Source organism: Danio aesculapii, chromosome 7 (genome assembly GCF_903798145.1).
Source record: "Danio aesculapii chromosome 7, fDanAes4.1, whole genome shotgun sequence".
In the NCBI taxonomy this organism is placed as follows: domain Eukaryota; kingdom Metazoa; phylum Chordata; class Actinopteri; order Cypriniformes; family Danionidae; genus Danio; species Danio aesculapii.
The window spans coordinates 58,204,395-58,221,730 of NC_079441.1; the positions used below are offsets into that span (position 1 = coordinate 58,204,395).

Genomic DNA, 17,336 nt, shown 5'->3' on the forward strand with positions numbered 1-17,336 from the left:
AAAAGAAAAATAAACAGAGCGGGGCTAATAATTCTGACTTCAACTCTATTTGTTGATTGTTGTATTGTGTGTTAGGCCCAGTACAGCATATAACTGTATAAATAAGTAGAAGGGGGAAAAGTGGAACAAAATGTGGAACAGAATGTAGTTCAATCATTTTTAAACATGATGCAAGCAAGAATAATGATTGATATTAATTACTTCAAACAAAGTAATGACCTTGAAATTTCACAAGGTTTTGTGTTGTTTTTGAAGGTGATTTGGTTTTTACACATTTTTGTGAGTTAGTCTTATCTTCTTTAAAATTTAGTATTCTGATTTAATTGTGTGGTAAAGGGTTGGAAGAATTCTAATTCTTTTTCTCTCTCACACACACACACACACACACACACACACACGCACACACACACACACACACACACACACACACACACACACACGCACACACACACACACACGCATCTAAATTGAAAAGGCAAGCAGGCAAGGCAGCTGGTTGCCATAGCAGTAGTCTAATTGCAGAGGCACTCAAAAGCAGTGCATTGTGGGTAGTATGTGAGATGAGATGAAGGCATGGAGATTGGTGACTGCTCCGAGGGGTTGAGGAACATGGTTCTCTCTGCAGGGTGGGTGAGCTAACAGCCTCTTAAATCAGGGGACTTCTGACAGGCCTTTTTCTTCCTTGCCTTCTGCCTTTCTCTATCGTATGCTTTTCATCTCCCGGCGTGTCTCTGTTTCCCTCCTACTTTTGCTCTCGTAGAAGCTTGTGCTCCTTCTGTTCTTGTTTTTCACTAATTCAATATTTTCTAAGCATTAGATATAAAATGCAACCATCGTACATGTTGGAGTATCATATTTCTCTTCTAATTGGCCCTTAATGGGGGCCATCAGTGGACTCATTTGTCTTATTTTAAAGTGATACATTCATGTAGAAGCAGGAACCAGAAGGATGATAAATCATAACTCTTCTCAGGAGAATTTGTGGGCCTTTTCATCAGGTTGAAACTGGCAACTGCATTGTAAATGATGTTTGTATCCTCCGCTCAATAGTTCGGGATCTCAACATGGAATCTGCACATAACTCTGTGATATCAAAGCGTTTGACTCTTCTGCTGTTTACCATTTAGATGATCGTTTTGTTGATCGCCGCAGGCAGCTAAACCAAATCAACTAAATCTTAGAATACAGTTTCAGTTTACTCATACAGTATAGCTGTTTGTTGATTTTGTAATTATATATGAGTCAGTGGGCTAGTTCTGAGTAAGGGCATAAAGACCAACATGTGTTTCTCAAAATTAGTCACACTCTGCATTAAAGATTGTGAATTTATAGGATGTAAAAAGGCAATATATGTAATCGCTAGGGGTGTTATTTAAGGCAATAACAATAATAAAGATGGAGCTTGATAACAACATAAAGCAGTGTCACTGAGATGAGACGGATGTTTTTTTTTTTAAAGTTTAGATAAACGATAACAATAAACTGAAATCATGAAACAAACTGAAATCACAATATGATATCATTCATTCATTTCCTCCGGCTTAGTCCCTTTATTCATCAGGGGTCGCAACAGTGTAATAAACAGCCAACTTATCCAGCATAAGTTTTACATGCCCTTCCAGCCACAACCCAGTACTGGGAAACATCCATACGCTCTCACATGCATGCACACACATACAATACAGACAATTTAGTTTATTTAATTCACCATTACAGCATGTGTTCAGAAACCAGAGCAAACCCATACCAGCACAGGGAGAACATGGAAACTCCTTAGAGAAATGCCAACTGACCCAGCCGAGACTCAAACCAGCGACCTTCTTGCTGTGGGATGACAGTGCTAACTACTGAGCCACAGTGCCACCTCCATATTAATATTGTATGCTAAACAAGGGTTAAATACTAACACAACTTATTTCAGTTGTTTCTCAAACATATAGTCAAACAAATTAATAATATTATAATATGTATGCCCACTGTTGGTCCAGAAACATGGAGTGTTGATAAGAAATTGTCTGGCGTATAGACTGTCTTCCGCTAGAATGTTTAGAACTTCCGTTTACAGCGTACACAACTGGTAATTTGCGATCCGAAAATGGGTTTCAATAGCGTTTTGAGTGGATTACCGAGTGTTTTTGTAACACACAACATTGAAAGGTGTATGTTAAAGCTGTTATAATCTGTCAGAAGTGATTCAAGCGCGAGAGAAAAATGTTCTCCTAGTTCACATGTCTGCCATCAGAAATACTGTTTGTGTGTGTTTTCCTGACCTGTTAGCTCAGTGGCTCTTCAATGTGCGCGCACACACACACACACACACACACACACACACACACACACGCACACACACATGCAATACTTTACTGCATTATAGAGCAAACCCGATTACTGGCATGAAACTTAACAGGTATGTAAGTCATGCAATTTACAAAAAATTACCAATAAAAGTCTGTTACTGATACTCTGCTGGCTGATGTGCATGTTGATTCTAATCGGGAGCTGTTTATGTTTCATTTAGCGTGTTGTGTAGTATTTATCACAGTTTGTGTTTTTCTGTCATTTCAAAACACCACTTGTTTTTTTTTTCACTTTGTGACACTTATTCAATTGATGTGTCAGTGAGACAGAACAGGCTATGTGTGGGTGTCAAACTTTACCATGAATGATTAGTTTCAATTCCTTAAGCTAGTTTGTGTAAAAACAATGATGTGTTCAAAACTTTAACTTAAGCCGACATTGATTATTCTAATTCATTAAAAACAAAATTGCTATTCACTGGTCAAAAATAGTCACTGCCACACACATAAAATGATTCAGGCTTCTTAAAACTTTTTTCTTTTATTATTGTTACTCTTTTTTTCTGTGTGTGTTTTGTTTTGTTTCTACAGTTGCATACAAAGCTGTGACTCTAATTCAAGGCTGTTCTGTGGCTTGTTATATGGTAATATTCTGCAGAGTTTTGTGTTTTTTTACAGTACATCTCCAAAGCATCACCACAAAGTTTTCAGAATAATCATGAAAACAGTGGAGAAAAGACAAAAGGAATTGTGAGACATAGCTCTTTGAAGACAGATTACAGTCATTGTAGTAGTAGCGATTGCAGTTGAAATTGGGGTTATTTAAGTTGTAGTTGTAGTAGTTTTTGTAGTACTAGATGTCATTGGTATAGTGGTATCAGAAGTAGTAGAGGTGTTTTTGTTGTTGTTGTTGTTGTTGTTGTTGTTGTAGTAGTTGTAGTCGTTGTAGCAGTATCAGAAGTAGTAGATGTTGTCGATGTAGATGTTGTAGTAGCAGTCATTGCTGTAGGAGTATCAGTAGTAGTAGTTGTAGTAGTAGACGTTGTTGTAGTAGTATCAGTTGTAGTAGATTGTAGTAGTATATGCTGTAGTAGACTGTAGTAGTATCAGTAGTAGTAGATGTTGTTGTAGTGGTATCCGTTGTAGTAGATGCTGTAGAAGTATCAGGAGTAGTAGTCATTATTGTAGTAGTATCAGTAGTAGTAGACATTGTAGTAGTAGTCGTGGTCGTGGCTGTAGTAGCAGCAGTAGCAGTTGTAACATTAGTAACTTTCTGTAGTAGTAGTAGTTGGTGTAGTAGTTGTGATTTATTATTGTTGTTGTCAGTTATTATTACTGCTGTCCTAACTTTTTTTTACTGTCATTATTACTATCATACATTACTTGCATTGTTGTCACTCCTTACCGCTAACTGGTTTCTTTCTATCTGTTTTATTTATATCTATGATACTTGCTTCATTTATTGACTGTTATTGTCCCTTATGTATGTACTCTGACCTGTCCACCAAGTTACCTTTACACACACACACACACACACACACACACACACACGCACACACACACGCAAACACACACATGCACACACACCTGCCAGTGCCTAACTGTATTGTTTTTGTTTTTAGCTGTTTTTTGTTGATGTTTCATTTTCTTTGTATTTTTATGATCCCAATTTGTGTACTTCTTGCATATTCTAATAACAGATAAATAATAAATAAATAAAAAGGAAGAAAGATTATAAATGATGTGAAGCCCAAATGTATTAGAACCTGTCAACAACATTGCCTGTGCCATTTTATTCAAGGATTTTCCTTTAGTTTAATTTTAGAGACCAGTTCATGGTTGCCAGGTTGCATGTTACTTCAAATGACTTTCCAGTGTATAGTTTGAATTGAATCGCAGAACTTTTCCAGCACTGACATTGACCAGTTTGACACACTTTCACCCTCTATCACCAGCCATTTGGGATTTGCGAAGCATTATGTTTGCAAATCCTCAATTTGAGCTGTGCAATTATGCAAATACAGTCATATTTGCCTTGTGTTATGAAATTTTACAGCCCTCAATAGCTGTGTAAACCTCATCATTATTTCTATGGATGCACTATTAGTGGGGAAAATAACAGCTTTTCTGTGTCTTTTACTCCATGTAAGGGTGTAATATGCAGCCTTTAATTATACTCCCTGCATATGTTTGTATGTGTTTTCTTTGTAAAACATGATTGTGCAGCCAGGCATGCATTAAATACATATTTGTCCTTTAAATCTGCAATAGTTCTTTGCTCATGAGACCACTTAAATTGAGTTGTTCCCATAGTTCATAACACTGTGATTAGGTTGTCATTTACAGATATGAGCATCATTAAAGTAGACGACAGCTGTCATAATTTAAGGAATCAGTGGCAGGCGCTGCGTTCATAAAATCTGTCTTGTGTTTGCATACAGGGAATACACTAAGACATTAATTTCTCTCATATGCTGGACTTTGCTTACTCATCCACTCACAGCAAATCTGATGGCTTTGTAGCTTTCGTTCCCTCAAGATATCATTGTTTTCCTAAACTTCTTAGCTTTTTTACTGTCTGTCAGCTCCTTTTTTTTAAGCATCAGATGCATGCTAATTATCTCATTGTGTCCTTCTCTCAGTCACTCAGACAACCCTGAAGAAGATGTGTTTGTCATCTGTGTTTTCATGTCCAGATGTTTGGGCTTCTTTACCTTCTATATACCTTGTTATCAGTCTTTCTCAGGAGCTGTGCTGTCACACTCTAATTGCTTGGTTAGTTAATAGTTCAGATCCATCAAGCTCAGTGTTTGTTCACGAGTGTCAGCGTGTGCATGACTGATTGCACTCACTCTGTTTGAGTGAAAACACTTCTCCCAGCACTTGTTCCACTGCTAGCGGCCAAAACACCATTTAGACAGTAAAGAAACTTAGGGGCTCATCACATCGAATGTGCTTTTCCTTTCTGAGAATGTGAGCTACATGGCATTGCTTTTTTCCTTCCAAGATTTGTGAAGTCATACAGCTCTGGATAACTTGAAACAGCGACCAATAGCAAAGACTGTAGAATACACAAGACGTGTCACTTGTATAGTTTTGAATGGGGAAAAGTTAAATGGTCAAAATGGCGAATGAAGCCCCGCCTGCTAGTACAGGAGCCAATCATCGATTGCTATAGACTGACATCTCTCCAGGGGAGAAGCTAGGACCAGACCATGTGGTTTTAGGACAGTTTACGTGGTCAACAAACACACTGGAATCTCAGTGAATACTTGCTTCACAGACATTAAAATGTATCCAAATTAAGTTTGAAATCTGTACTTGTTAATGAACCAGGTGCACTTAAAAACAAAAGTTTTTTTTGGTTTTGTAATCTGTATGAAACGAAGGCAAGGTGCAGTCAGTCCTGTCAAACGCACCTCACATGACAGCAACTACTCAAACACCCATGACCTTCTTGCTATTAGGCGACAGCACTACCTACTGCGCCACTGCATCCCCCTACAATATTATTAAACAGTAATATTTAAAAAATGTTTTGCTGTTTATCTTGAAATTGGTCATTGTAACAACACTAATCAAGAATATATCCAATGCAATAGGACATCTGGGATTAAATAAGCCTTTCAGGTTCTGACTCCAGTTGAAGGTATAAGGTCAGTGAGCGCATAATTATACAGTGGTTGTGCTTAATAAAGCGATGCATGTTAAGGTTGTGTGGACACGGTTTAAGCCAAACCTGATTGGCAAAGATGTTTGCTCATTAGCCTGATTTTGCTCTGTATGTAAACATCTTTAATGACATGGAGGCTTGTTAGTGGGCATTATCAATTTGTGTATTAATACAGATTTTTTACAGTTTTTTCACATGTCACTGAGCTTTTGTAATGAACTGATTCTGAACATGAGTGCAACTGACACAACAGAGAAACCTCACTATATGAAAATATTTACATTTGTAACATTGTTTGATATGGTTCAATTTATTATTATTAATATAAAAAGTTCACCCAATACTGCAAATTCTGTCATCATTTGCTCACAATTTACTTGTTCCAAACCAGTTTCGCTTTATTTCTTCTTTTCCACAAAACAAGATATTTTGAAGAAACCTGGAAACCTGTAACAATTGACTTCCATATTTGCTTGTAAGTCAGTGGCTAAAGTTTTCAGCTTTCTTTAAAATATATTTCTTAGTTCTCAACAGAATAATGAAACTCATTAAGGTTTTGAACTACTCGAGGTAGAGTAAATAGTAAGTACATTTCATGTTTGGGTGAACTATCCCTTTCATTAATGCATTATCTATTAGAAATGATCAATAAACAATGGTTTAAGCATTGATTTAACCAGATATACAGAATTAATTAAACAATGAAAACCATTTATAACTTTAGATTTAAACTTAATAACAAAAAAAGCGAACTGAAATTATTTTTTTTAATTAAATGTTGTAAATGAATTTTAAAAATACAGTCATTGATCGATAGAGGACAATGCAGAAGACATCAGCAGAGGCAGGTGCAGGTTTACTTTTGTATTCTGCATTGATCTTCATTGTGTTTAAAAAAAAAGAATTATGTTGTTATTGCAATAAGTTCATCACAAAATGCAAAATAAATTGATTGCATTATTTAATATGATTTAATATATTTATTTATTAATGATAAAAAAATAAATTAAGAAATTACCCATGGCAACTTTAATGTAATAAACACTCAAAAAATATTTTTGCTGCATGTTCAACCTACTTATACACAGTGCATCCGGAAAGTATTCATAGCGCTTCACTTTTTTTTTTGTTACAGCCTAATTCCTAAATGGATTTTTGCAGTACCTCTCAAGCTCTATCAGGTTGGATAGGAAGCGACGGTGTACAGCCATTTTCAGATCTCTCCAGAGATGTTCAATAGGATTTAGGTCTGGACTCTGGCTAGGCCACTCAAGAACATCCACTGAGTTGTGCTTTGAGCCATTGTCCTGCTGGAAGCTGAACCGTCGCCCCAGTCTGAGGTCAAGAGCACTCTGAAGCAGGTTTTCATTCAGGATGTCTCTGTACATTGCTGCATTCATCTTTCCCTCTATCCTGACTAGTCTTCCAGTTCCTACTGCTGAAAAACATCCCCACAGCATGATGCTGCCACCACCATGCTTCACTGTAGGGATGGTATTAGCCTGGCGATGAGCGGTGCCTGTTTTTCTCCAAAAGTAACACCTGGCATTCACTCCAAAGAGTTAAATTTTAGTCTCATCAGACTAGAAAAATTTGTTTCTTATAGTCGGATAGTCCTTCAGATGCCTCTTGGCAAATTCCAGGCAGGGAGAGGCTTCCGTCTGGCCACTCTACCATTCAGGCCTGATTTTGCGACAACTCAATTGTTTTATGCTGAATCCAGTCTGTGGTGTTAACTTAGTCTATTTGTGTTGGGACAACCTGAATGAATTGTGTGGAACGCTACATTTTTTTACAGTGTAGTTTGGTATGTTTACCTACAGCAAACAGCCCTCAATCATGTTTGGTTTTTGGCCCTTCATTAGAAAAAGTTTGGGCACCCCTAATCTACTTAATATCCAATCAGCATTTCATTAAATGTTATCCTGACTAGTGCAACATTAGTGTCTGAACAGAGAATTTCACATATACCTGAAATGTTGAGGGCTTGTGAGTCCCCAGCATGCACTGCAATATAAATAAATGTAATGGCTGCTGTTGGCTGTAGGATTATTGCTTGTGATTGTTTCTTTTAGGGGGAAAGATATCGAAGTTCACTTCACAAGGGAAATGGCTCATTATTTTATTTGCTTTGACTTTAATAATTGAACACTCAGATTGAACTTTGTGTTACCAATACATTTAAAAAACCGTTGAAGCAAGGCATTTTTCATACGAAGTATTTCTCTCTTCTTAGAAGTTTGATTAGCATAGTGGGCTTGAGTGTAGAGCTCACATTATGTAGGCAGTCTCTTGTGCTTTATGTGCTCTTGGACGGAAGCCATGATTGTATTTGTTAAATGAAGTCTGGGAGGACTGCAAGGCTCACACTGGCTTGGTTTTTGCCAGCTGAGCAAAAGAAATGTGTTTGGAGTTCTAAAGAGCTACCACAATGTGAATGACATCAGATTTTTATTGGACTTGCTTGAGAATTGCGAGAAAGAGAAAGACGTGACCGGCATAGCCGCATTAAATCAACATCAAATTAAGCTGATCACACTCAGACTCACACGTCGAGCAGATGTGACCAGCACACACACACACACAGAGAGAGATAGAGAAAGAAATACACACTTGATTATGGAGCCCCAGTCCAGTTTCGTATGCGTGCAGTGGAGAGAGATTCCCCCTGCAGCGTGTTTGCCGTTTGAATTATCTGCGCCAGTGACACTGATTCTGACAAATGTGTCCAGGGATATTCCTGTGTCCTGCCATGCTGGTGCTCAGGAAATGTCCTGTCTCTCTTCATTAAATCCATTACCACACAGACACAGAAAGACATGAGCCATTTCTCTCTCTCAATCTCGTTCCTCTGTCATTTTGCCACCAGTGCAGATACTTTCTTTTTTAGTGTGTGTGTGTGTGTGTGTGTGTGTGTGTGTGTGTGTGTGTGTGTGTGTGTGTGTGTGTGCGTGTGTGTGTGTGTGTGTGCATGCGTGCGTGTGTGTGTGCGTGTGCCTGTGTGTGTGTGTGTGTGTGAGAGAGAGAGTACCTTATGTATAGCAATACCAGTCAGTTTTGACCTTGTGGGGACATTTGTTTTGGTTCCCATGAGGAAAACGCTCATTTATTTATTTAAAAAATCAAAGGCTGCATTTACACTGCAGATCTTGATGGTCAATTCCGATTTTGTGACTATATCTGATTTTTTTTGATGACCCGCTTACATCATCTTTTAAAGGTGACTCGTATCCGATTGACTGCATTTACACTGCACACGGCAAAGATGCAATGATTAGGAAAAAAGAACGGGCACTGACTGACAGCTGATAATAATAGAGCACCTTTTTCTTCGTTCCTGTGTTTAATCTGTTCGCAGGGTTTCATTTTTTTTATTCTTTTTGACAAATTGTTTTACTATAGTTTATGACAGAAAAGTTCTCATTTGGCCATCTTCTTTTAATCTAGGTCTTTTTAAACCAGTAGGCATCTTAATGTAATGTCCATTGCGCAATTTATGCAGATGATGTATGCAACAGTTTTAGTTTAAATTGTTTACGCGGCGGACGCATCGCTCCCTCTCTCTTTATCTCTCTCGTTAACATGCTTAAATACTTGTGCTACATGGCAATATAAAAGCTTTTTTTGTTCTAGTAAATGAGATTTAAGGTTTGGGACTATTCGGAAGTCTGAAATGAAAGCGTCAGAGTTGACATCATTTGCTGTGGTTTTTAATGATGCGCGCCTTGCATTGACAGGTGAAAATCCGATCTACCTGCTAACACTGCAGACACGAGAAGTCAGATCCGATTCATTCATTCATTCATTCATTCATTTTCTTTTTGGCTTAGTCCCTTTATTAATCTGGGGTCACCACAGCGGATGCCCTTCCAGCTGCAACCCATCACTGGGAAACATCCATACACACTCATTCACACACATACACTATGTCAATTTTTAGCATGCCCAGTTCACCTATACTATTTCTTTGGACTTGTGGGGGAAACCGGAGCTCCCAGAGGAAACCCACACCAACACGGGGAGCACATGCAAACTCCACACAGAAATACAGCTGAGGCTGGTACCAGCGACCTTTTTGCTGTGAGGTGATTGTGCTACCCACTGCGCCACCGGGTCGCTAAGATCTGATTTATATATATATCAGATAAATTTCCACATGTGAACAAGAATCTGAATTGAGCAAATCGGAATCCATGTTATTTTTTTCCTGCCTCCACATAAATGGGCCATATCTATGGAGACCCGGAAGGGATGTGATGCTGAGGAAAAAAATGAATGGAGGAAAACAAACTGGGTGGGAGAAAAAAACAGAGTGATAGGAAAATATGTATGTTTAAGTTTTTGCGTTCCCTTGCAAAGATGTTTTCCATTGCCTTGTGTTTTTGCACAAACACTTCCTGTTCACTTTATACATGTCAACCCTCTCATTTTTCACATGTATTTTACAATTCTATCCCACTATCATCCTATCATTAAGTATTTTCCCATATTTCTCATATATATTTAATCTTGAAAGCATGTTGAAATTAATATAAAAATGTCTGCATTCACTTTGATAAGCTAAACCCATATCAGCTTCTGTACACGCCATTTAAATCCCTTTGGTACTCGGGTGTGTGTTTAAACAGACAAATACACTTCATAATATGTAAACGTGTCTGTCCTGCGTGTTTTATTTTAAACACAACAAATTTTCTCTTAAATGATCACAAGCAGTTACTAAAGTAATCAAATGCTTTCATTATAGATCTGTGCATTCTTACATTGACACCTCTCTAGTCAAACAAAACCAAACGAGAGATTAATTTGCTGCTCTTCACTTGTTTGATAACAGAGGTGTCACTTTAAATGGCATTCACAGAAGCTGATCTGGGATCAGTTTATCATACGGAGTGCGTCCATCAGTCAGCGCTTATACATGTATTCACTGATTCAGGAAAGCAAAAACTTTAAAAATATATATTTTCCTATCACTCAGTTTTTTTTTTTTCTCACTCCCATTTTTTTCCTACCGCTCATTTTTTTTTTCCCCACCATCATTTCCCTTCCGGGTCTCCGTACATATCTGTGCCTCATGGGAGAAAAAAAAATCAGGGGTAGGACAATATACAGATTGTACTGTATAGAAAAAAAACATTAGATCTGTGGGAAGTCCCCATAAAGATAGCTGTACAGAAGTATGTGTATGCATGCATGTGTGTGTCTGTCTGCATGAAAATGTATATGTACATGTGTGCAGGGACGCCGGTGGCCGCCAGGGGCCCTCTTACAAGTTATCGCGTTTGAAAGTGAAGATCGGGCGGCGGGGTGGGTGGTGGTGTTTATCGCATTTGAAAATGAAGAGGGGTGGGGGGCTGGAGTGATCGCGTTTGAAAGTGAAGAGTGGGGGGGGGGGTCGCGTTTAAAAGTGTAGCAGGAGGGGGGGAATCAGATGCAAGTGAGTAGCGGGAGTGGGGGATGGGGGGGTTTGGCGGGGGCGTTGTAGGAGCGGGCCCTTGACAATGTCTCTTATAATCGTCCTAAATTACACCACCCCCCAAACCCCCACACCCCCCCACCACCCAAAAAAATGGACTGAAATCAAATAGGATATGTATGAAGAAACCACAGTTTAACTAATTAACAATATTGCAGCTACAGTAACATATTTTTATTTCTAATAATCAATGTAAATAATCCCTTTGACAGATTCTATGTGAGATTACTTTGCTGTTATATGGTCATGCATCATTCTCCATCTATTTTAGTTATTGTAAAAAGACACACACTCAGAATTATTAGCAGATTTTAATTGGGGGCAGTAAGCATTGAAATGTGTCTCAGCAAGAGTGCAGCATTTAGCTGACTGCAGGAACACTGCTCTAGTACCACTCTTCTTGTTACGTTCCTTTCTCGCATTCTGTCTCTCTCTATCTTTTTCCTCATTTCTCTCCCTGTGGTTCCTTTTAAAGTGCTAATGTGCAGTGAAAGAGTGTGAAAATTCATACTCTTCCAGGCATTCATTACTCTCTAAATCTTCTTTACTTGGTAATAAAAAAAGAGTTAGGCTTTAGTTAAGGGTATTGATGTATAAGGTCTAGTAAATTTTGATTCTTCGAGTGCCTTGAAGAGTGCCTGTGTCTGAATCCTATTCTTATTCATTGTAAAGGACAGTACTGTATAACTAGAACATCCTGAAAAACCTTTTAGAGTCAACGAGGCTGTCATTTTGGAATCAATTTAAAGCAAATTATTTTCATCTTCAAAGTTTCAACTGGAAGTTACAGTATATGTTTGGGTCAGACAGTTTGTAAATGTGTCACAATATTGTAAGAAAAAACATAATATTCATTTAAATTTAGCTTGTGATCAGCTCATATCTTGTTTTTTTAATAGTATTTTTAATGTTTCAGGTGGTGGATTTGTACTGGGGCATTGATCCAGAAGAGTGGGACAGTCCGGAGCTGCAGAGACTACGGATGAAACTACTGGAAGAATGTCTGAAGACTTCAGCCGGTCCATGCTTTGTTGTGGGTATATATGACATTTCATCAAACCCTTAACCAGCAACTGTTTAATTGAATCTGTTTTAAAGATCAAATGATATCATTAATAATTAAAAATCACATTTATTTTGACATATTTACTGCCAAAATGCAGATGCACTGTAGTGCCTGTTATCCATTTTACTGTATTTGCAAATCTAATAACTCAATTCAATTCACCTTTATTAGTATAGCGCTTTTACAATGTAGATTTGGGCAAAGCAGCTTCACATAGAAGATTATAGTAAATTGAAACAGTGTCAGTTCAGTTTTCAGTGTTTAAGTTCAGTTCAGTTTCACTACTGAGAGTCTAAACACTGAAGAGTAATCCATGGATGCGCAGCTCTACAGATCCAGAACCATGCAAGCCAGTGGTGACAGCAGCGAGAAAAAAACGTCATGGATAAACTAAATGGATAAACATTATAATTTAACTATCATTCATTCATTCATTTTCTTTTCGGCTTATTCCCTTTACTAACCAGTGGTCACCACAGCGGAATGAACCGCCAACTTATCCAGCATTTGTTTTATATAGCGGATGCCCTTCCAGCCGCAACGCAGCACTGGGAAACATCCAAACACACTCTCTCATTCACATATATACACTAGGGCCAATTTAGCTTATTCAATTTACCTTTACCACATGTCTTCAGACTGTGGGGGAAACTGGAGCACCCGGAGGAAGCACGTGACACTCGGAGAACATGCAAACTCCACACAGAAATACCAACTGACACAGTCGAGGCTTGAATCAGCAACCTTCTTGCTGTAAGGCGATCGTGCTACCCACTGCACCATCGTGACGCCTAATTAAAATAAATACACTTTAAAAAGCACTCTTTTATTTACTGGTGACAATTCTTTCAATATAAAATTACAATTTTGTTCAACTGCTTACATTTTCAAAACTTGCTTTTTTTTCCAAACTTTACACACAAATTCAAGAAATGCATGGATAATCATGCACACAGGATTATTTCTAAAACATAAATATATTATATCTTTAGTTTTTCTGCACATTTCTGAACAACCTTTAACTGTGAAACTAGCAGAATTCTATAAGTACAAGAATGGTCATAGCGGTCATATAAGATACCATATTGTTGTAATAACATTCAAAACCTCTATTGAGATATTAGAACTTTGAAGAGAATTAGAAGCTTTGAACATCTGTCATCATATCATGTGTCATTAACATAAAAAAATTATATTTTGGTAATGCAGCCTATGAATGTGTAAGAGCTACTAGACTGCCTGCGAAAGGTCCAAACTTCACATCCACTTCATGCAAGCTTTTCTTTCATGTAAATGAATATGCTGTTTTGAAAGACATGGCCGAATAAAATTATGTTTATGTTAGCAGGAGGTTGCTAAGCAACAGAGGCACGCATGTTAAAGGCACGGGGGGAAGTAGAGGTCATTTTGACCTTTATGGTAATTCAGTGTAGAAATACTCAAAACTCCTTTGTGTTTTGTCATTTTAATTAAAATAGCAATGTAAGAAAGGAATATACACACATTTTTAGAAAGTATGGGTATTATAGAAATGTGGGTTTTATTTAACAAATTAATTTAACAAAAAAATTTTAAACTGTCAGCGGTGAGTGTGTGTGTGTGGGGGTGGGGGGGTGGAGGTAGGTACTCCTGGGTGAGTTAGTATCTGGGCTATTTCTCCTTCAATGAACTTGTGACCTCAGGCAAGCATGAAACCTTTGTTTCCACTCTGTAGAAGATTCAAGAACAGTGTGGATGTGTGTCAAATAACTATAAAATCCTTTATACTATTTTATACAATATAGTAAGAATATCTTGGTCAGCCATACTGCTATATAGTATTGAAACCTATCTAACTGTGACCAATCTTGCAGTGCAAAAAGCATACATATATACCGCATGTTATGCTGAAATAACTATTATGTTTACATTAGAATGTGTACATTAGGGGAGAGCAGAAATGAGTGTAACAAAATTAACAAAGCGATTTTCTCAAAGTTCTGACAACGTTTACTTTCAAAGCTATAACAGTACATCCAGAATGCAAGCCTGGATCATCACTGTGTACCCCAGTTAGGTACGAAGAACAGTTTCCAAGTGCAAGAAATAAATCACTATAGTGGTATTTTTTTCCTTATTACAAGTTGTAATTTTCATTCTTGTGTCACAGTAATGATCAGTCTACAGGCTATTCAGTGCTTTAACATGTCTTTAAGTTTGCATTGTCTGAGTTTTAAAATGTTTAAAAGTAAATTTATAAATGGCAAAAGTTCCTGTCAGGACACTGACACTGTTATTTTTTTTCCCACGGCTAATAGCCATACCTTATTTTTTTGTTTGCCAACACAGGCTCATTGTGAAAATGTACCCCCATATACATTTCTGGAGAGCACGAATTATGTAGCCAGAGCTATGAATGGCTGCATTTTGTCTTTAAAACGAACGCTACGGGGTGGTATGACGCCGCCCATGGCTTCTGTTTTTTTTTTTTTTTGTTTTTTTTCTCGCTATCTCATTGCCTGATTACCTCCCTGTGGACGGCTTTTCCACTGTTACCAGTTTGCCCAATATCTCTCCATGTACATAGGCAGACTTATGACGCAGAGGGGAGTTGACTGCAACGATTGAACTAACTTCAACAGTAACTAGATCAGCATTTTTCTTATCCTTTGATTTTAATGGATTAAGGTTTGCTAATGAGACTTTATTGAAAAGTGTTACCTATTGTACTTTAAAATTCTTTTGCAATTTAACTGGGTTTAAACATGCCTTACTGACCCCTAATGTTAGAACAGCAGAAACCATTGCTACTTCACCAACATAACTTTAGCGCTAGTATTGGAATGATTATCTAGCATAATGTCTAAAGTGATGACAAAACAGATGATTTTGCTCACATTTTAAGATTATAAGGCTGAACGGCATGAAATGCCATCAGTCTACAGAGATTTCCTTGAGATTTTCTCTATTGCAATCAGGAAATCACAATTAATCCTGAAAAAGCCAAAGCAAAGCAAACACTACCAGATTACTGTTGCGTTTGTGATAAGGAAAAACACTTAACTGATGCAGGCATTTATTCTTCCTTTCTTTTTACTGAACTAGTCTGAAGTAACGAAAACAGGAGACTCATTACTAACAAACAGATGGCCAACCATAAAGTAACTCAGGGTTGTACAAAGAGTGGCCAACAAAAATACACACATTCCTGATATGTGAGTCCCATCTCACACTCAATACACTACAATTACTATGGTATAAATACAGCACTACAACATACAAAAAAAGGACTTAAGACCCTAAGGACTTATTATGCAGTCTCTGTCGCCATCTTGTGGCAGATCATGAATTGTCTTTTTCTGCTCAGTATGACAGGCTGATGAAAAGTATAAATATTTAAAATAGGCACTATCCTTTAAATAAACTGCATAGCTGCAATTTTAACAACTACATTCTCGTCAAAAGCCTCAAAAATAGATTATGTTGTCCAACAACTGCAATATTTGTCAAACTGTAGTGAATTTATTCATCTGCTCTCACTCTATTTGGGCGGATAATACAGAGGCTCTATGAGTGCTGTCTTTATGGGAATAATGCACGGCTACCAGCTAATCAGGTTCGAGAACCAGACAGAACTGTTGTGTGTATACATAACTAGTATTTGTATGCTTTAATTTTAATACATTAATCATTTTCAACTTTTTTAAGTTAAGTTTTAGTTTGGTTTTTGTAAGTTAATTTCATTCAACTAAAAAAGTTGTGTATTTCAACATAGTGATAACATCGTGTACTGTGATAAAAGCTTCAGCAATTAATTACAGGAGGAAAATTTGAAACTGGCAAAAGCATGGTGGTGCAGGATGGTGTTATGTTCTTGTTTGTGAGTTCAGTTGAGCTTGATTTCTGATATAGGGGTTGACATAGAGACCTCATGAAACATCCATATGGGAGTGAAGCACATGAGTTCACTCACAGGATGGAGCTCATTGTGCTTCCGTGGGATCTCTCTCTCTCTCTCTCTCTCTCTCTCTCTCTCTCTCTCTCTCTCTCTCTCTCTCTCTCTCTCTCTCTCTCTTTTCTTTTTTTTCATGCAAACGACAAGAAAAATTACTTTCAGATCTCTCAGCATGGCATGAGGAAAAGTCTGGTTTCATGGCTGATGCTGCAGGATATGAGAGATCAGGCAGAAATGAAGAACACGCACACACACATACACAGACACATTTCAGGGCTCCAGGTGGGTAACTAACAGGTCATTGGATTTCTAAGGACTATATATTAACACAAGACCACACTTCTGTGTGTGTGTGTGTGTGTGTGTGTGTGTGTGTGTGTGTGTGTGCGTGTGTGTGTGTGTGTGTGTGTGTGTGTGTGTACACTGGGGGTTCAGAATCTGTTCTCAGGTGTGGAGGAAGATTGATTTTAAATTATTAAAATGTAAATGAGCAATCTGGGCAAGAGGATTGGGATCTAATTGGAGTCAGAGAGCAATGTTTGAGGGGAAGCAGAATATGTGTGTGGCAAAGCTAAGTGCAAGGTGAAGTGGTGTCTGAGAGCTGCTGTACAGGGAACACTTCTAGTCATATCACTCCTTTCTCCCTGCTTCCATTGCTCTCTAATGCACGTGCACACACACACACTGTATTATACATTTTTCATTAGTGATGACCTTGTTTCCACTTGTTTCCAATGCATCTCCTGTGATTACTTTGTGTTTTGATAAGAAAGCAACAGGCAATAGAGGCTGTGGTGTTTAGAGTGATGTAGAATGGTCCATGCTGGATTCGCTGGTTTGAGCCCCACTCAGAGTCGGCGGTGGGTATAGGTGTCAAAGTACAATTGTAG

The 17,336-nt window shown here is 37.9% G+C and overlaps 1 protein-coding gene across 1 annotated transcript in view; it reads left to right on the plus strand.

Moving 5' to 3' along the window:
- LOC130232394 (NACHT and WD repeat domain-containing protein 2) overlaps window positions 1-17,336 on the plus strand; it is a 115,664-nt gene that overhangs the window by 43,444 nt on the left and 54,884 nt on the right. The window contains exon 4 of the mRNA XM_056462263.1: window positions 12,363-12,479. Coding sequence (XP_056318238.1) covers window positions 12,363-12,479 — 117 coding nt within the window. The remainder of the gene's footprint in view (window positions 1-12,362; window positions 12,480-17,336) is intronic.